The sequence below is a fragment of the Dreissena polymorpha genome, chromosome 6 (assembly GCF_020536995.1).
Source record: "Dreissena polymorpha isolate Duluth1 chromosome 6, UMN_Dpol_1.0, whole genome shotgun sequence".
Classification (NCBI taxonomy): domain Eukaryota; kingdom Metazoa; phylum Mollusca; class Bivalvia; order Myida; family Dreissenidae; genus Dreissena; species Dreissena polymorpha.
The window spans coordinates 2,140,292-2,162,022 of record NC_068360.1 but is presented as its reverse complement, the minus strand read 5'-3'; the positions used below and the strand labels follow the sequence as shown (position 1 = coordinate 2,162,022).

Sequence of the window (21,731 nt, the reverse complement as noted above, 5' to 3'; positions counted from 1 at the left end):
TATTCACTCAGACGACGGAAATGCGTGGGGGTTTTGGGGGAAAAATGTGCGTGATGTTTGAATATAATACAAAATTTGACCATACAGTCAACATTATTGATAAAAATAGTTATCGGAATGGAATGCGGAAGCGAACCATTAGTTTGAAGTAAGGCTATCATGAATAATTCGTAATGAATATGTGTTGTAAAGACAAGAAAATAAAATAACATGCTTTCATTTTACATTAACATGTTCAATATTGAGTTTACAAGCAAATAGCGAGTACGAAGTCATTTAAGTATTCATTTGAATATATGAATAATATTTTTTGATATTGTTATGCACGTTGGACAGATTCTAAAATATTTAACATATCTATAATACAAATGTCATAAATTCACTGATATATGATTGAATAGCTTGAAGCCTTTATTTACAAGCATTTAACCAACAAGAGATATAGTTTTATATAATTTAAAATTATTTCATTATTATACATAATGGGTGTTGACGTATTCGGCTGTTGAACGCTCCTATTACCGATAGAATGCACACTGTTGCTTTAAGACCAATGGCTCTCAATCTCTCGCTGCACAGCGTATAAAGGCTCGTGAACAGATTGTAGCATTCTTATTTGAGAAAACCAATCGAAGCATTCGTTGGACTTAAAGACAGGGAATTTTTCGAAACGTATGTACTGGTTAAATGTATGTTGATGAATTGGTGAAGTTATAACAGAATAAAATGAGTTGTGTTTTAATGTCGAATTTAGTAAATATAAAAGGCTATGTATATAATAATAATTATAATCATCATCATAAATCATAAATAAAATAATGATAATAATAATAATATTATTATTATTATTATTATTTTAATAATTAATTTATAATTATTGTATTGTACACATGTGTATACTTTACTGAACTTGTACACTGTTAACTATTAACTTTGTTCAAAAAGTTTGGATGTTAGGACATTTGATTCAATGCGACTGATCAACGTTGCTCCGGGTATTGTCTTTAGTTGATAAGTGTAATTAAGTTAAACGTTTACGTACAGGTAATGTAACATGTCTCTGCACATTATTATTGTAGAATTCTCAAATGTCTGAGTTTATTCCACAGCAGTTGATAGGACTTCCACTGTCTACACTATAATAATCGGTATGGGTAACTATGGCAAATAACGGTTTATGCAATACATCATTCATGAGGAACGGACGAACGGGATTATGTTATTTTCTCACAATCGGAACACAAAATAAACGCCTTGTTTCCATGGTTATATACTACACATTTGCACCAGCGTCTGTAAATTGCGGCCTTTATACTTCCATTTCACGTTTAACATTTAAATTAATTTGCAACAACTCAAACTACCGTATTTCATTGAACTACGTTTGTTTTGGTTACTTTCAAAACTTCACATGCGCAAATATCTATCGTGCGGACTTTAGTTTATGCCATACGCATAAATGTGGCGTTTGTTAAAACTCTTGCTATTAAATTATTATTTTTTAATCCCAGTGAGTGTAAATTTCAGTAGTATAGGTATCATTAGAAAGAGTAAACAAACAAGTGTCGGTGATGCGAGCTCAGTCGGATATCAAACACTGACATTGTATTAATAGAACCAACCAGAACAGAGCATACAATTTATTTAGACTTATACATAAGTACATAATTAAGAGTCTTAATACATATAATAAAGAAGTAAGTATATCACGTTTACAATACAGTTAAGTTCAATTTAAATGAAAAAAATGCATAAAGTAAAATTACAAAGCAGTCTTCATAATTCTATTTGAGACGGCATGATAGTTCTACTTATTTAAATCTTAGTTACAACATCTGAGATGTTGTCTGTCTTCCAGATAAAATTCCCTTGAATGAGTACTTGCTGTAAGTATTGTACTACTATTATGCACACTGTTATTTCACCATATGCATTTAACGAATCCATGTGCAACGCTGTTATGAACATCAATTTACCCAACATTAATCGAGGATTTGGGATTATGGGTTGGTGGGGCTATTTAACCGTAAACTCCAACCTGTTTAAAACAAAGCAATTTGCTTAAAGCATGTTATACTATTGTGAAATGTACATTTAGTTTTGATTGAATTAATTAATAATTGTGATTGAAAATGTCGAAACATGTCAAATTTAAGAGGATTGCCACATCTCTAAATGCTCCTATAAGCATATTGGAATGCGTATGCAATCATGGCCAGTGGTTATTATTGGGATATGATAATCGCGATTTCAAACTAAATTGTCGCTGCACTTCCAAATAATTAACATTGGCTGAATGTTAAACAGAGGACCAGTGGGTAATGCCGCACGCAATCTACCATGCTGGTTTTGCATGGCTTAAAATATTAGATTTCGTGTTGATGCTCGTGCCATGTCATCGTTCAATTAGCAATATCAGCAATCACATATGCTTTGACAATTGTGGTAACTAACTTACTGACTGAGTGACCGAACGACCGACCGACCGAACGAACGAACAAACGAACGAGCGACCGACAGAATGAACGAATAAACAAATAAATAAAGACATATAAAAATAAATTAATACACCACTCAATCAACCAATCAATCAATCACTCAATAAGCGATTTTCACACGGATGTATAGAAATTAAGTATTTCCATATTACTCTCGTCCATGCGGACATGTCATTTGTGCAAATTTGTTGTTTCAGATGCGAAAACTATCGTTTTTCCTCTTTGAAAAACCTTTAAATGCTAAAATGCCAGATTTAAACATTTACAGAGGAGACGGACTAGTGGAACGAAAACATGAAAAGTTTTGAAATATTACGTAGAATAAACAGAAGCTTAAATATTATGCAACCGCTGTTATCGTTTGTCAAACAAATTAAATTATTAAAGCGTATTGGGTATGATACGTACAATAAAATGTAAGATTAATTAAATTTAGATTTGATGTAAATTTAATCAGTTTTAGTTTTCATGCGATGGTGTTTTTAACGTCACTGACCAGTAGCATATTCATCACAGGAAAACACATACAACAAAAATATTGAACACAAAATGAAATAGGCCACATTTAAAACACATTTGAGGTGAAAGTATATATTGGTAAGAAAAGATCGGTCGATAATAACACTCGCAGCATCTTCACATGCCTTTTAAAGGTATTTCTTGTGTAGGTTACACACAATTTTAAATTTTGTTCAGTGCTCATAGGTAAATGTTGAAATAAAATGAACAAATTACACTTATATGAAGCTCTGTAATTGTGAACTTAATTAAGTTTAGGAAAGGTACGACATTAACTAATTATCTGCATAGAAACCAGACATATGACGATTAAAGGCCTGAAAATTATAAAGCGTTGCAACGCGAAACGATTGAATAATTTGGAGAGTTCTGTTGTAGTCGTTGAATTTTGTAATACTACGAGGATTGCTCATATAAGATATAAAATAAATCATTCATTGCATGAGCACGGGCGGCCTAGTGGTCTAAGAGATAGACTTTTACTCCAGAGATCAGTGGTTCGAGTTAAGGGTTACTTTTTTTCTTTCTTTAATTTTATTCTTTTTTTACTGGATCTTTTAGATCCAATATTTACATATATCAACATTAAGCATTTAATGACAAACTTCAATACATGCCAAAATCTGTGAAAAGGCCCCTTTCATGTGTAATTATAACTGTTCGATTGATCTATTATCGTTTCCACATCGACTGATATTGGCCAATTTGCCGAACTGTTATTGATTTTAAAGGCTAGACAAATTCGAGATAAACTTACTAATTGTGGTAAGCAAACCATTATTAGTGTAGTAAATGTCATAATCATGTGAGATTTACATGAGTATTACTTACTTTTCCACTCAAACAAACTGTTTTGGTATGAGAGTGCCAATTATATACCGAAAACTATTAGAATTCGCCGGTATAAAATATCCTGGTTTAGCAAACAACTTCTTGGTCACTTTCATTTTCGGATTTATTTGTGGATGGTTATATTGGTATTTGTTTTGTTGTCGTCAAAACAATGGTGGCACGCCACCTGAAATCGACTTTTGGCTGCGTAATATTCGACGATTATGATTCAAAGATGGCACGTCACTATATGAGATAAGGTCCGACTACATTGTGTGAATAAAACAGTGACCCTCCTCCCCTCCTTAACATATTTGACAATAAACACATGTTTTAAACAACGGAGCACGTTACCTTTTATCGCAATAAAAAACTGAAGTAAATTTATTACCAATTCATAAAGGTGGAAAAAATAGGTCTTGTAAGCAGTACGACACTGAATCATGACTTAAAAAATAACATTGCAATATGTTCACATGAAACGTTACTATATTATCTGAAAAAGATAGCATTGGATACAAAACATGACTGCATTGTCAGATTAAGTGTACATGTCAAGTGTATATCATTAGAGCTTCGTTTAGAGTGTAAGAAAATTATAATGTCCCAACCAAATAAACTTGATAATATATTACTGCACTTGTGATACAAAATGCACATCCTGTATGCGGTAATATTGTTATCACAATATTCTTTAATATCTTTTTACTTCTGATTAAACGTCATTTATATCAGATGTGAGCCGGTATACATCCTAGTTGCAATAATTCACCACCCAGCTGTACGTAAGTAGTCATTAAAGCTCGAAGCAATTAAGAACAAGTAGTAAAGATCCTTTACAACTTCAAACTTGAATGCGAATTCGACTGTTGTACAAAAGCACACAGAACTATTATTCGTGAAATTCTTAGTCCGCCCAATCAGCGACATCCACGAAAACTTGTATCCCATGAGTAATAATGGTTAAATGTATATGTGATATAAATGTGTGTAATTTAAGTTTCACATTGGAATATACTTACAGTGTCTTAAAGCAAATGTGTTAATCGCTACACGCTATCGTGCATTTTTACTTCAGGAAAATGCGATCGCCGTAGAAAAACAAGCTCAAAAAAGACTTATCGAACATAATTCATAAAAAGCTACAGACTTGCAAGCATCCTAAATTGCGGTACATCGTCATGATTAATAGATACTTATGTAATTGGGTATGTAACACGAGACACGAGACGACTGATTAGAAAAGAAAATTGCACTTAATTACGTGCGAATAAAATCTATAATAATAATAGTAAATAAAACTGATTGGCTCAGTGTGTGGTGGGTCAAGAGTTCACAGACGTCATTTGTGTAACATAGTCATTCTCTTGGGTTTGCTGGTCGTATTGTCTAGTGAAAATAGATTGCAGTCATTTGGGAGAACTGTGTCCTTGATTCGTACTGCCTTAGTTTACGCGGTCTCATATAAGGAAAATATATCTACGGCTGACTGACACATACTGTGTGAAAATAACTGTAGTTTTATTTGAATTGAAGTCAAGTGAAAGACCCGAGGATCCCTTCCTAAAAGATATAATGACTTTAAAAAGCTATTGTGAACAGTCAATGTATAGGTCAATACTAGATCGATAGAAATATTGACAATTGACATGCTAGACACTGCGACGTTTCACGGAAAAGGAATGTGTCAATAAATGTGTCATTTGCCAACAATCCGTCGCATAACGGGCTTTGCAAAGTACTCAATTGAAATGTTTTAAACGCTGCAAAACCGATAAAAAGACAATAAAATCGTAAATTACAACATATCAAGATGCATTAGTGTACATGTATATATCTGAATGCATATACTAAATAATTTAATTTGTATTTTGCAGATGGATAGCAAAACGTTCATTATGTTTTTGGTCGTATGTTGGACGTTTGTTGCATTGTTGCGCTTGACAGATGCGCGTGCAGCGTACTTCGATGATGAAGTTGGTAAGTACCATCTTGCACATTCGCAGTGGATTCCTTTGTCGTATCTGCAACCGCATAATCTTACTGAAACCACGTGATCTAACAAGGCACGCTGATAATGGTGACTTTCATAATTCTCACAATTAAATCTTGTCGAGAATTAATTATACAATTTAATTCAACGGTATTAATTCTATAAAGATTAGACATACCAATTATCCAACTAAGTGTGTTATGGTAGCGTTATAGATGCGGCACACGTTGGCCACAATTTGCTAGTTTTTTCACGAGTCTACATGGAATTATGGCATCTATAGGTCTAAATGATTTCGTTAAAAAATACTGCCTGAATTATATCAAATCGTAACAGTAATCCGTCCTAAAATACAGGACAACAAATCTCACTTACTACGATTTAATAACGAATAAAAATGGATTAAATTCCAGCCTCTATGTTAAGTAAATGGCAATATTTATATTCATTCTCTTTCAATGCTACGAATGTCCATTTATGTTAAAAAATATATATCTGGAAAAATTGTGTTTGTTGTAAGAATAATTTTGTAAGACAAGACCCTAATCGTTTGAATCGTTAAAATATTTTTTTGAACAAACACATATGCGGCCTAAAAAGGAGTTCGAATATCAGCTATCTATCAATGTCTAGTTCAGCGATTTCAAATTCTGTCGTTTGGAATATTTGAAATTGTAAATTGACCTGCCTCGAGTGACGCAAGTCCATGATGGGGAAAATGTCACGTACCGCTACTGATACAGCCATATGTCTGACCACTTCTAGACGAATATCACGTATTTAATATTCCAGGCGGCTGTGCACTAAGGGTTGTTTGTTATTCCTATATTCAGTAACAATCGGTCGAAGTGCGTTCAAATTGTTTCCTTTTTTTATATAAGCATATTTCTGATTATGTTCTGTTGCTTTCTAGTATGGCCATGCACTACCATGGCCAAGATTTATAATCACACTATCGTGTAAATACCAGGAAAAAGCATTTCTTTATTTCCACTTTGTCGATTTGTTATACATAAGTAACAGTGTAAATGCCATGACAAATACAATTGCCAAGTGCTTTAATTAGCCACGCATTCGATTGTGTATTGCTAAACAATCAGACTTTATTGTAACGGATTAATGTAATACTTTCGAATACCTTGTGTTGTTTTTTATCCATAAGCATCAGGCCATCAGGCAACGGGTCGTTAGTTGTTAAAGTTATCCAATAGCTTTACCATTTCGAGGCTCAAGATTTGATCTCCCAAGTAAATATCCAACTAATTCGTAGTGTGTATGAGTCAATACAAAAAGATCACAGTGTTATAGGTGCTGTCATTGGGCGCTTCATAACATTTGTTCGTTTCTGGAGCTACGCGACTTCTGCATCTTTAACTTAAAGCTGTTACTCACCAACACGTGGTCATATCTCGTCCCATTGGTGCAAAAAGGTATCATAAGACATTGAAACTAGAAGGCACATCTGCAAAATGTAAAAATAAAACCATTCGTCCATTAGTGGGTCCATTGCCGATGTACCAATGCGTTCATTGTTTTTGCATCTTGTATCTAGACAGACAGACAAAAACGTGCCGACAAAACATCTATTGTCTTGACCTATTTTTGGACAAATACATCAGATACCCATTATAATATTTGATACCCTGTTGGATCACACTGGTTCTCATTGTTAACATTCACAATGACACAGCCACCTTCCATCATCTTCTAAAAATGATTGATACATTATATGCGATTTATGCAAATAAACACCACTCAAAACATTGTTTTTGGAACAATCATTCATTTACTAATTACCTTAAGAAGTGTTAAAACTACATGCATTCTTAATTAGATTTTAATTGTAGTCGACAGTCTTTAACCCAAATTAGAAAACTACTATTACGCAAAACACAATGTTATTTTATATAATAATCCATATTTGGGTTGTGTATCGATAAATACAGAACGACGAAACGCCTATAAATTTAATAACAATGGCGACTGAGTTGCTAAATATAAGCTCACATATAGACAAATCGTTTATTTAGGCAAATCATTGAGATATTAACATCACCTGCATGCATTAACGTTTACAATTTAAATTCAATCTCTAGATCATATTAATAAAATAACCCACTTTTCTTTATTTTTAAAGAACACTCCGCGAGTGTAATTTTATAAGTTGTATATGTTTGTAACTGGTAAAGCAATACTATTAAATATTATAGGATCTATTTTAAAGCTCTGTCACCTACATGTACCATTTCTTAAAACATAAAATAAACTTATATAATAATTATATAATAGAAATAACTAGCATTCAACAATATTGCAGATTCAAAACCACGCTACGTTAGACAGCAATACGTGTTATTTTCAATGATAATATTGCTTTATACTACACACAGAAATTAATGAGTGCATTAATAGCGTAGTTTTGAGAGATATTAGCCACGTGAGAATGTGAATGGGTATTAATTAATAAATAAGTATTGGTCTTCGATAAAATAGCAACATAATATTGGGTGATTTTATAATTGGAATTTCTTATTAAAGAGCCACATAAACATGCTATATATATTTTTTTCCATTGTTTGGAAAATTGAAAATCAATATTTTGGAGGAAACGTTCATTTTGTTACACTTTTTGTTCACTTACATTTTAAACGCAATATAATTCAAGTAATTACTTATATTTTCACGTATGAATGTACGCAGTGTTTTACAAACACAAACTTGTTCAAATGACATAGTTTCTGCCATTATAGCAAATAAGCGTCTATAGTACTAGTATAAATATAATCCCCAAACGTAAACTAGCAAAACGCTAAGTGGATAAACGTTGTAATCATCTAAAATAGCTGCATTATCAAAGGTTTCTAATATCCTATCTTACACAGAAAGATCGAAATAGTCCGACGTTGTCCAAACAAGGCTGCACTCGACTGATTTCTGGATGCAATCTAAACAAATGTCTCTATTCTGTGTCACAGAAAAAGTTGAATCGCTGTATTAAAGAGGGTTACATGCTTGTTCAAATACAGCGACGAGTAAAAAACGTCTTATTTTATTTGCACTTTCAACAAAAAGTTAAACTCCGTATAACACACAGAAGAACTATTTCGAAAATCAAGAATAACATTTTAACTTTATGATGAAATATAATTGTTAATCCAATAACTTCAACTATTCGTTAAATATATATTAAAAACTATAAGCCAATGTCCGATCTTCCAATTATATCAAATGTACTTGAGAAAAATATTGCCAAAAACTTAAACATGTATAGAAAAAGAACATTTATTGTATTGTTGCCAGTCGGAATATGTAAATATCATTTATGCCAGTACGGATTGGTAGATCACAATATTTTACTAAAAAATGGTTATGGGCAATGTCAATGGAAAAGCGCTTTAAACGATCCAATATTAATTGTCTTAAAGGGATCTTTTCACGCTTTGGTAAATTGACAAAATTGAAAAAAGTTGTTTCAGATTCGTAAGTTTTCGTTTCAGTTATGATATTTGTGAGGAAACAGTAATACTGAACATTAACCATGCTCTAATATAGCCATTATATGCATCTTTTGACAATTTTAAAACCTAAAAATTATAAAGCGTTGCAACGCGAAACGATTGAATGATTTGGAGAGTTCTGTTTTTGTCGTTAAATTTTGTGAAACTACGAAGATTGCTTATATAAGGTATAAAATACGTCAAGAATGTGTACTCGGCGGAATAGCTCAGTAGGCTAAAGCGTTTTTACTTCAGGACTCTAGCAGGACTCCAGGGGTCACTGGTTCGAAACCTGCTCCGGGCTATGTTCTTTTCCTTTTTTAAATTTTTTTCTTGATTTTTTACTGGAGCTTTTATGATCCAATGTTTACATTTATCAATATAAAGCATTTAATGAATACGTTTAAAAAATGCCAAAATCTGTGAAAAGGCCCCTTTAAAGAAAAACACGCGTTTTAGTGGGTTTAAATAAATCATAATTTTAAACTATTTAAACCAGAGTGTCTGGTTTTGGCCTCTCTTCTTTTTCTAATAAAATTAACAATATTCTTTCCTTTCTTTAAAACATGGCTTTTTCACATAATATCACTTTGCAAAATTTTCAATGTTCGCTACAGAATTATTTGTTCATTTAGAGTTTCTTTTAATTTAGGTGGTCACCTTACAATATGTTTCTTAACATCCGACTTAAATTAAATGAACGGTTATATTATGTTCGTATAAATCCACCACTCTCAATAAACTTACTTGAAATAACTGTCGAGTAGTATTTCTTTCGGCAATTGTAAATAAATAATGTCTAACGTAAACTAAATTCTTAGTATGCCTTATTAAATTTGAAACAAAGAAACTAATTACCATATATGGGGTATTTTTTACAATGTTGTGTTGAGCAAAATATCAAAATACCAAAAGTAATTGAAAAAACTGTTCAAACATGCATCTATAAATAATAATAATAACCTCCCATGAATTATAATAAAACTTTAAGAAAATATCAGTCAGATTACGATGCTTTGTATTTTTATGACAAGTATTTGTATGGATAATGAGATTTAAAGTGTGGAGAACTAAATATAACTTTGAAAAGCATTAAATAAGCAGCATTTGTATGAAATTGAAAACTGGGAAATTAACAGCGACATGTTTGTTCAAATTCTTTTTTAAATGGTTAAAAAAGGACTTCTTAAACTATATTGTTTATGTGTCTAAAAGACTAAATTCTATTGGTAACTTCCCTATAAAATGGTAGGATGCGTTTATTGTATACCTCCATACAAATGGTGATCTGAATAAAGTTATAAATTATAGAGGCATAGAAGCGCAGGCTGGGTTTAGACAGAATATGAATACTGTATATAAAGAATTGAGTTACACGGCATTCTTCCACGCACGTTAGGTCGAAATAAAAAAGTGTATAAGACTTTTTGACCTATTACAGATTTCCTGATATTCATCTTAACTTTGATTTTGACACTGTAAATATTATGGATTTACTTAATGAGTATCAGTGACTGCTTTATTGATTTTACAAACGAATTCGAGTATGTAGTTTGAGAACCTATTTGATATAAGCTAATAAATGGAATCAGAGGTACCATGTAATACATCATTCTATGCATCAAATTTTAAAAACAAGGTTGAAATATAATAATGATGTTAGTGATTAAAACTTAAATAAAAACAAGGTTACTCGTTATCACCACTTTTATTGTTGATGAATGTTAATGACATACAGGAATATTTGCTTGAACAACTGCAATTGTGTAGATATTGGTAAACTACTATTGTTTTTTTATTCTGACGATATTGTTGTTGTTTTTGTGTGTCTGAAACTGAACTGCAAATTATATTGTAAAATAAATATTCTCAAAGAATATTGTAGTATTTGGAAAATAAAAGTCATCATAAACAAATACAGAATGAATCATATTGAGGCAATGTGGAAAGGGCAATATATTGTCTTAAGTTTGTCGATACAAAAAGAATAAGAGATCGTTGATAAATTAACGTACCTTAAAATTAAAAGAAAGTTAAACTAAAAACAAACAAAAAAAACACTATTAAATTAAATATCCTTCCTAAATTTGAGCTTTTTGACAACTTTATTTTACCAATCGTAAGCTATGCGTCAATAGTTTGGGGACTACTTAATATTGCCAGGCTTGAATGAGTTTAAGCAGGTGTTTATAAGGACTAGTTTTGTTAGACGCCAAACACAAAATAACTGTGTAAATGGAGAAGTCTTGCGTGTAACTATATGGTAAATTGCGTAAGGTAATGGCTAAAAAAATTGATAGACCATGTTCAATATGTTGGTAAATTTATGATCAAATAAACTTTGGTTAAAGCAAAAATTCGATCCTTAGTAAGACAGTTGCTGGCTTTCCGGGTATAATTATAGCTTGAATTCAAATTTAGTTACAACCTTCGTGAGTAAAAAGGTTAGTTAATAGGAGTGCTGGGACACACTCCGTTTCCTCACATAGTGCAGGCTCAGGCGCGGAAAGACCTCATAAACGTAGAAAAACACACAAGTTGCTTCCAAACTGTTAAAGATTATGCATGGTTTTTCATGAAATTTAATACGAATTTCTCTTTGTTCTAGAATGTCCATTGTATACAGATATGTGAAAAAGTAACTTCAGAACATTTTTATTCTAAATCAAATGTTCCCAAATTTATTGAATTATTCACGTCAAATAACGCTGTTTTGAGCTTAATCTGTCAGCAATTGTCGAAAATGCACTGAAAGTCAGAGATTGATTTCATTTGATGACACTTTGTTTGTGCTTCTTGTCGTTCTATTTATGTTTTCAAATGTTAACAATCTCCATTAAGTGTGAAGGTATAATAATATTATATGAATTATATATGATTGCAAATTAAAATGTATTTTCTATACTTATGAGCATTCTTATTTTAATGTATTGGAAATAACCTTTTTAAACTGTTTTGTGGTATATTATAAAATTACATTAACGTGGTATATTTTTGTCAGCTTAAATCGTCAGTTAAAATTAATGATCTACCGGTACCAATAATGTCCTCTGTTAAATATAGAATACTTAAAGTATAAAACTGTTATGGATAAATTACATTTTTGCTTGCAGATGACAATCGTTCGCTTCAAAAACGCAGCCATCTGGACACGGCGAGATTTCAAATGATGATGTACTGCCTAACACGAGGAAAATTTGACCCTGTCTGTCGACCTGGAGGCGAAATCATCGTCGTAAAGAACGAATAGCACCCGCAAACGAAGCGAAGCACATCTGCTGGAATATATATCAAGGGCGACAACTTTGTACATTGGCCAATACATGAGCAATCGTTGTTAAATACTTATCGTTTAGGGGTTTTGCAATCACTGATTCGCCAGCAGCAAATACGACATATGGCATACACCGTCATGAAATAGGGGATGTTATTAGTTATGTTCTGGTTCATTTACGTTTACTATAACGGTCTATAATAGTTTAAAACAAACAAAAGCATGAAGTATCGCCTACGGTGAGACAACAGTAAGGTGTGGTTTTGGTTTTAAATATAAGCTATTTTGGTTGATAGATTTTTTGAAATAAATAACGATTTTAAAGTCTTAAATCAGATTTACTAAAAATATGCGGTAAAATGTTAACAGTTTGATTTTAAAACTGGAAATATTCAGATGATAAAACAATTGAATATATAGCACTCAAAATGTTCATATGTTAGTGCATATATGTTATGTATATATACAAGAGTTTGTCAATTGTTCGTTATCGTTTGGAAATGGTGTTATCAGATCATCAGGATATAGAAACCGGGTAATGTCAAATATTCAACTTCTGGTGTCTTTGGATGGTAGATAAAATCATCGGTTTGGAGATCACGAGTTTTAAAGATCAGTTTTGTATCTTGGATACCATAACACTTGGATACTGCGCACAGTTATTTAACACTTTTGAGTGTATTTTTTTAATCAAGAAACAAGAAATATATGTTAAATATATATATGTTTAATTATAATGCACCCAATGCTGGTACTACATGAATTTCCAGCACAAATAATTAAAAAAAGTATAAAAAAACTTTTATTAGAATGGCATAATTTTCTAGAACATAGCTCGTATCAAAACCCAGCCGCAATGAACACAAAATGACGATCGTCGATTTTAATACCATCAAGTATGACTTTAATTCGCCGTAATTCCCTTATATAGACATTTTTACTACAAAGCATACATACAATTACAATTTTGTAAATGATTGCATTTTTTTTCAGTAATATAGAAACATTTACAAACCGATAAACCCTTACTATATAATGTTTGCATATGGCTATTTCCCGCCTAAATTGAAAGGCATGATTGCATGTTGTAAACGAAAGATAATAATTGCTTGTTGCATACACGCGTATACAGGAACATAGTATCGTACAACAATGTCACTAACGATTAATTTTATTAAGATGTATAAATGATATAGAGAATACTATGTTAGTGTGATTGTGTACTTAAATTTTTCCTACGAGTGAAGAAAGGTTTACATGGCGAGGCTTGCCGAGCCTTGTAAGCCTTTCTGACACGAGTGGGATAAATTCAATTACACAATCACACTTACATAGTATTCTATTTATCCTACAATATTGTTTTATTTAATTTATTCCAAAAATAAAAGCAAAAACACATTAAATTAACTGAATCTAACATTGGGTAGTAATATTTATTGTGATATTTCCTGTTTACGGAAATCGAAATAGTCCTTAAGAATTCAACGCAAAAGAAAAGTAACGAGACAAATTATCGCTACATGTATACGCCTCGATTCAAAATTAATCAGCGTTCCAAATGTAACACACTCAAGTAGAACACAGACGGTTGTGTTCAAACTACAATTCTTGTTTCACCACTGTAAAAAACCAAAAAACAAACATGGCTCCCGCCATTTTGAAATTTACAAAATTTGTAGACACATTCCGTGGCTACGTGAAGCTTGATTCAGCATTTATTCCCGCCGATATTGTTAATTTTAGCCTTTAAACAACTCTTCTTTTTACACACTTTATACTTACTTACATAAAAGTATTGTTCTACTCACCAAAGTTGTATAATAACCACTTCCATGTTTATTTTCGTAATGTTTAATTTGCTTCCATGACGAGTTAATATTCTAGACAAATTTCTTTATCGCCATCCATCTTTTCCATTTTAAAGCACTGGATGTAAGCAGGAAATTCTTTGTGGATAGACATTCTTTAATCGACTGACAAAGGAACGACTAAACCATCAAAGAAATAACCATTTTAATTCGACATCGATTTCCTTCGAAAAGTTAAAGAACAATTCACTGACACTTTTCGTAAATTTAATCCAACAAAACATCGCGTTATTCGAGTACATTCGACATTTTAACTAAATCGAAAATGCAGTCTCACCAGTTTTATTCCAGTTTTATATCCAAACACTGTGTTTTTCACATTCATAATATTATAGTAATCCATCGAAAACACACACACACACACACTCGTAAACTAGTTAAACGACTGCGTACCCAATGACCTAACTAAATGACGCAATCAGGGGTGAAAGGCCAAAAAAATAGTCCCTATGTACATGTTCTAAAAATAACTGCTATAAACCGGATCTAAAAATAGCGATAAAGAAAACCCTATCTTTTCTTTATGAGTCGTATTTGTTCTGTAAAATCATTTAGCTGTAGGATAAAAGATTTTGCCTCTATGATAAGTAAAGGGCAATCGTTACATTCATTTTATTTCAGTTCTTCGGATGACCTTTATTTACCGATCATATTGCTTACAACATTATGTTTATTAAGAGCTGAAATTTCCGCAGTAAAACTTATGTAAGTTTTTCGATAAAACAACGCCCGATCGTCCGCTCATTAAACATTATAATATAGCAAACGTGCAGTTCAAAAAGGACATTCTTGAAAAATTATTGCGAAGTTCAAATGTCGGTCATCAATCAAAGTCTTTGCGATTCTAAATCCAGTCACTTAGAATATGTTAAATCGTTTTTCGACCTGCTCCGAGTTACGCAACTCCATGATGGAGAGACTGTCATCTCCTTGGTGTTAGTTCGGGCGCACCAAATAAAATAAAATCATTTGTCAATTCGTTGCTGATGTACCGATCCGTTAGTGTGTGCATCTTTGTTCTCTTAACAGATAGAAAGCAACGTGCCAGGTAAAACATAACTTGTCTGGACTAGTTGTTAGACAAATACAACAGATGTCGATTAACTTATCGTGAATGATATTTGAAACACGTCTGGAGTTTTTAACTTTCGGATATCTTGTAAGAATTCATTATGAGATAGCCACTATCCATCATGTTCTACAAATAACTGATATGTGATACGTGATTTATACAGATTCAAACCAATTTAAACATCGTTTTTGAACAATTCATCCAACGAGGAATCGTTTTCAGAAGACTCGAAAACGCTTGCATTCTCGATTACAATTTAAATTGTAGTCATCGGACATTAATCCAAATCGGGTCTGTGGTTTTAGGCCTCTTATAGGTTGGAAACTACTCTTACGCAACACAACATGTTAAATAATGTTGACGTTTAATTATGTTTTAATATAATTATAAAGCATTGAGTTATGTTTACATAAATATGCCACAATGCGTTACATATGAATTTAACGACGAGGGCGACCATTTGCGATGCTGATTATACACGTATATAAAGAAACATTGTTTATTAAATTAAAATGATGATATTCTTACATCTCATGTGAACACAGTACAATTACAATCCGATCTTTAGTTGGCCGTTTTGAAGGGGTTTTCTTGCTTTTCGTTCTTACCGCTAAGTTATTATATATATTATAGGGGCCTTTTCACAGATTTTGGCATGTATTGAAGTGTGTCATGATATGCTTTATATTGATAACTGTAAACATTGGATCTAAAAAGTTTAAAAAAAAAAATAGAATAAAATTAAAGAAAGAAAAAAAACCTCAACGAAGCTCGAACCACTGACCCCTGGAGACAGCTGGAGTAAAAAGACTTCCACTTAGACCACTCGACCATCCGTGCTCATACCATCAATGGTGTATTTAATACTTTATAGAAGCAATCATCGTAGTATCACAAAATATAACGACAACAACAGAATTCTCCAAATTATTAAATCGTTTCGCGTTGTAACGCTTTATAATTTTTAGGTTTTTAAATAGTCAAACGATGCCTATAATGGATATTTTTTAGCATGGTAAATGTTCAGAATTACTGTTTCCTCACAAATATCATAACGACAACGAAAAATTGCCAATCTGAGACTTTTTTGTCAATTTACTAAATGTGAAAAGGCCTCTTTAATAAAGGCTAAAACATGCATCAAAATGTATTGGAATACACGGATACGCGCAAAGAACAAACTGTCTCGACTACAATATAAAGCATGTTCAAATACCGGTAGGTAATATAGACATTGCCCAAACAAAATATATATTAATGATATTACAACCGAAAACAAAACAATACAATCTGAACGGAAATTTTGGCCTCGTGTTCACAAAGATTTTGCAATCGAAAATCGATTTTAACTGACTTTGATTTTTGCCTATCAACTACAATGGAAATCCATTTTCAATGACAGGGGCCAGGAGTATTATTGAAAAGTCAACAGATACTTCAACACACAGTTTATAATGTACACGTATGTGTATCCAAATACAATCATGTTATTTTTAAACAAAGAAAAATCGTTTCAAAATCACTTGTAAAACATGTATAACAAGAGATGTGTTTGTCAGAAACACAATGCCCTCTACTGCGCCGCATTGAAATAAAATTTCTATTTAGCATTTGGCAGGTATAGAAATCATCTCCCTTTAAAGGTTATTACTTCCCTTGAATTTTGTCCAATCCAACCGGGGGGGGGGGGGAGGGGAGGGTCTCACAGTCAATTATGACCTTGTCAGACATCTTTGACAACCAAGGCCTGTGGTTTAAAAATAAAACTTTGAAAAATCAATCATTTGGGTTATAAATAATCAAAATAATAAATCTGTACAGTAACTGTGAAAAAACTTCAATTCTTGGTTAAAAATATATAATATTAGATTTATAATTATATACATTACTTCCCTTGAAAACAATTGTCTGTAACAAATCTCTATATTTAGTAGCAAATAATTTAAAGCCACTACCGGTACCATGACTGTAGATTCACCACTCAAAATGTGCAGCTCCATGAGATACACATGCATGCCAAATATATAAAGTGACTATGTTCAATATTGAATAATATTCTCCTCTTCTTAAAGCTTATTAATTCCCTTAAATCTGTATTTTTTACCGTAGACCGTAAAGGATGACCTTGACCTTGACCTTTTACCACAATGTGTTTGCCAGAAACACAATGCCGCCTACTGCGCCGCTTTGATTTATTTAACAAAAATATATACGTGAGGCAGGTCAGATAACTATGTCCATTTAAAGCTTATTACTTCCCTTGACTTTGTTTTTTTCGACCCTAGACCTTGAAGGATGATGTTCACCTTGAAATTTTACCATTCAAAATGTGCAGCTCCATGAGATACACATGCATGCCAAATATCAAGGTGATATCTTCAATATTAAAAAAGTTATGGCCAATGTTAAAGTGTTTTTTTCGGACGGACGGACAGACACACTGACTGACGGACAGTTCAACTGCTATATGCCACCCTACCGGGGGCATAAAAATATAGATCAACCTTTGAGAAAGGATTATTACAGATACTAGTATGTTTTTAAAAGGACGCATACAAACACAAATGTACTTTTCCGTCATCACCTGTCGAAACCTTCAAACAGTTAGTACCTTTTCATAGATTATTCTGTATAATTATCTCAGAATCCATTAACTAGTGGCTTTGTATTCAACTCACGTCATTAGAAGCAATGTGAATTTTACATCACAAAACAAAATTATCGTTGTTAAAACGGACGATAAACAACGCTAAATAAGGCCGGGCCTGAGTGCAGCATTGTCAAATAAAACGTTCATGTAAATAGCAAACCTATTTGTCTGATCAAGTTAGAATTAAAACAGGTTTCTATTTAACAATGTTTATAGACCAAATAATCAGATATTCGTCGAATACTGTCCTGATATAGAACGCTTTCTTCGAAACAGTAATAACAATATTATCTGAAATGGTCCGAACATGCGAAATATTATACAATTTCACAATTTATTGTCGAAAGTCGCGCGACCATCTGCATATGGAAGGATGTTCTCTGAAACGAACCTGTCAATAGCGTTCATACAAAAGGAAATCTCAAACACAACACTATTCTTTCATATATAATGTGTTCAACCCCTGTAAGTGACTAGAAAAGTTCACGTCACGTTCATAATAAAGAGATTGTCAGTTTGATTTAGGAGATTTGCTGTACACTAATCTTGCCTCCAACATATATGCTGAGTATGTTTCTGTCATCGCCTGAAATAAAAATGATAATATTCGTACTAAATATAAACGTTAGTTTTCAAGGTTACGTTTTAGGTAAGGTTAAGTCTTAACATAGTTTTATTGAATAGTTGTGGTACACACACAATTTTATGTTTCATAAATTCACATTTCGTATCTCAATATGCAGAACTAATCTTTCGAGTCAAGGAATGTCGTTAATACATGTTTACTTAAATGTGTACTGCATTGAGAAAACGAAATAAAAACGTCATAATTGTTTAAAATACTTGAACGTTTTGTAGTTGAAATATATATGAGCCGCGTTCTGAGAAAACTGGGCATAATGTATGTGCGTAAAGTGTCATCCCAGATTAGCCTGTGCAGTCCGCACATGCTAATTAGGGACGACACTTTCCGCCTTAACTGGATTTTCGTGTAGAAGAGATTTCCTTTAAACGAAAAATACCAAAACAGCGGAAAGTGTCGTCCCTGATCAGCCTTTGCGGGACTGCACAGGCTAATCTGGGTCGACACTTTACGCACAAGCATTATGCCCAGTTTTCTCAGAACGTGACACAATTATCCTTAAGAATTGATAACCAAATGCAATTGTTATCGGCATGCAAGATTCCAAAACTAGTAAGTCGTAACAAGAAATGTAATAAGTAATGCTAACCAAATTTAATAGAAACAAAAAAGTGTAATGTAAACCAAATGTAATTAGACCCCCCCCCCCACACACACACACCCCAGTTGGTAACCAATTATTCTGGTCGCCGAAAGCAATGGCTACATCAGTGTAATGATAACCATTTCCAATGGTTACCAAAACTTAGTGACCACAATGCTATGTTGGCACAATGCAGTAATTACCAAAATGAAATGGCAACAAAATGCAATTGTAACCATGGTTAACACACAGCCACGGTACCTGTTAACAGTGTCGCTGTAGTGGATATTATGTCCGTCTAGTGACCGGGAGGTTCAATTTGGGGAGCATTCTCTAGATCTCCCCTTAAGCCACTAAGTACTGGTTCTACCCAGGAAACGGACTCATGAGCGTCTCAATAAGCCTTCGGCTTTCGATGATATCGAGCTAAAATAAATAGGTTTAAACAAGACTGAACTACCTGTGAACAGGTACTTTTCTATACCATCCTCTATGGAGTCACCCGGCAGGACGTCCACTATGGAGTCAGCAGTGGTGAGGTCAATGAGTAGGGCGTCCAGCTCCTTTTTAACCTCGAAGTTACCGATCTTGTCTTCTAGGCTGTCGCGGTTTTGGCGCGTTAACGTAACGCCGCCGTAACGCCGCGCCAATTTATGTAACGTTGTTTTATAAGTTACGTAACGCCGCCGTAACGCCGCGCCAATTATGTAACGTTGTTTTTACGTCATATCCTAGTTTGTTATTGTCAGTTGAATTAAAGGAAAGAACCTGAACACAACGTCTTATTACTTACAAAGTCTTTACATTTTGGTGCTGTGACAATTACACTAGAAGTACGATGAATTTACAGAAGTTGAAATTGATATATTGTTGGAGAAAATCGAAGAAAAGACAGAGAATGGAAGGCTGATAGAAATCAACTCACTTCTGAAATTTTTGGAGACAAAAGTGTAAATGCTAGAGAAACTTAACGAAAAAATCTTATCAAACACGGAAACTGAAGATATCGAAGATGAAATTGTGGAAACAGAAATTTACATGATGGATTTACGCATGAAATTAGACACACTTATCGCCGAGCGTGATCAACGGGATACGAGCATAGGGAGTCAGCAGCCGAGATTTCATCCCATGGTTTCGCAGCGTGGTCGAGGGGATACGGGTGTAAGAGGTCAACAGACGACATTTCATCCCTTAGCGCAGCGTGATCAAGCGGATACGAGGTTGGGCATTCAGCAGACGACATTTCATCCCGACGATACACCACTTAAACTTGAGAACAGAAATAAGCATGCGTTACACAATCCAGTCGATATCATTCATCTGACAGCCGTGCAGCACGAGCGGGCGCCTTGCAGCTTCCAGTTCCGGAGGGAAGGATACGACGACTCCCGGTCGGCACACGATAGACGGCCCCGTATCCGTACGGAGAGTACCTCGACCGGACAAGATCGGAGTACCGGCAATCAAACCAACACAACTCTCACGTAAACAACGCAACTGAATTCCCTTTCGTTAGCGGCCTTTCGACCAGGGTTGGCGTACCGGAAACAACCACAGCCATTTTCCGGCCGATGACTCACCGGATGTCGCCGCCTGGTACTGGCTACAAACCACCCGCTAAATTTCACTTAACAGGCGTATATCCGACGCTCCATCACCATCCCGCCGCCGCCCACCTGCAGCCACATCCTACACATTCTGTTTACCGGAACAGCTTCTTAAACAAAGGCCGCTACGCAAATGTTAACCTTGCAACTCCCTTGTGGCCTAATTATGGCGGACGCTCAGAACGCCCGAACCGACTTATCATAGCAGCGCTGACGGCGATCACGAGCGCCCACGGAGCTACGGCGATCCGGCGGGAACCGCTTCGAGCGACCAGACAAGCGTCTCCTCGGTAGAGATGAAGAGCGAGCGGACGGACGGCGGATTGGAAACTGAGACGATCTCAGTTTCCCGATATCCGTCACTACAGAGTTTTCAGGGAGCAAGCCCCCAGTCACGTGACACGAGCATGCCCGATTTCAACTCGCCGTCCGACTCCAAGCACTCGTCCGGCTCCGAGAGCGAAGATTATAAATCGATCGTGGTGTCGGAAAAGTCACGTGGCTATAGTCCGACGGTCAGCTCTACGGTCACCGCTTCTCACCAAGATTCCAGCTGGTCTCCGCTTTCGCAGCGTACGCCGTACCATCACCAGAGCGCAGGAGCCGCGCCCGTCGGCTTCGGCGTCCGGTACACCTCGTGCGCGGATGTCAACATCAGCATGTACCCGCATGCGCAGAGAGAGCCGGTGGAGC

General features: G+C 34.3%; 1 protein-coding gene and 1 long non-coding RNA gene across 2 annotated transcripts in view; one reads left to right on the top strand and one right to left on the bottom strand.

Moving 5' to 3' along the window:
- The first annotated feature begins 579 nt into the window (after positions 1-579).
- Positions 580-12,944, top strand: LOC127834842 (uncharacterized). The gene is made up of 3 exons (XR_008028243.1): positions 580-672; positions 5,726-5,828; positions 12,452-12,944. It is a non-coding gene; the product is annotated as an uncharacterized LOC127834842 (long non-coding RNA).
- Positions 12,945-18,636: 5,692 nt separating this feature from the next.
- LOC127833696 (guanine deaminase-like) overlaps positions 18,637-21,731 on the bottom strand; it is a 67,681-nt gene continuing 64,586 nt past the window's right edge. The window contains exon 14 of the mRNA XM_052359107.1: positions 18,637-18,788. Coding sequence (XP_052215067.1) covers positions 18,724-18,788 — 65 coding nt within the window. The 3' untranslated portion in view covers positions 18,637-18,723. The remainder of the gene's footprint in view (positions 18,789-21,731) is intronic.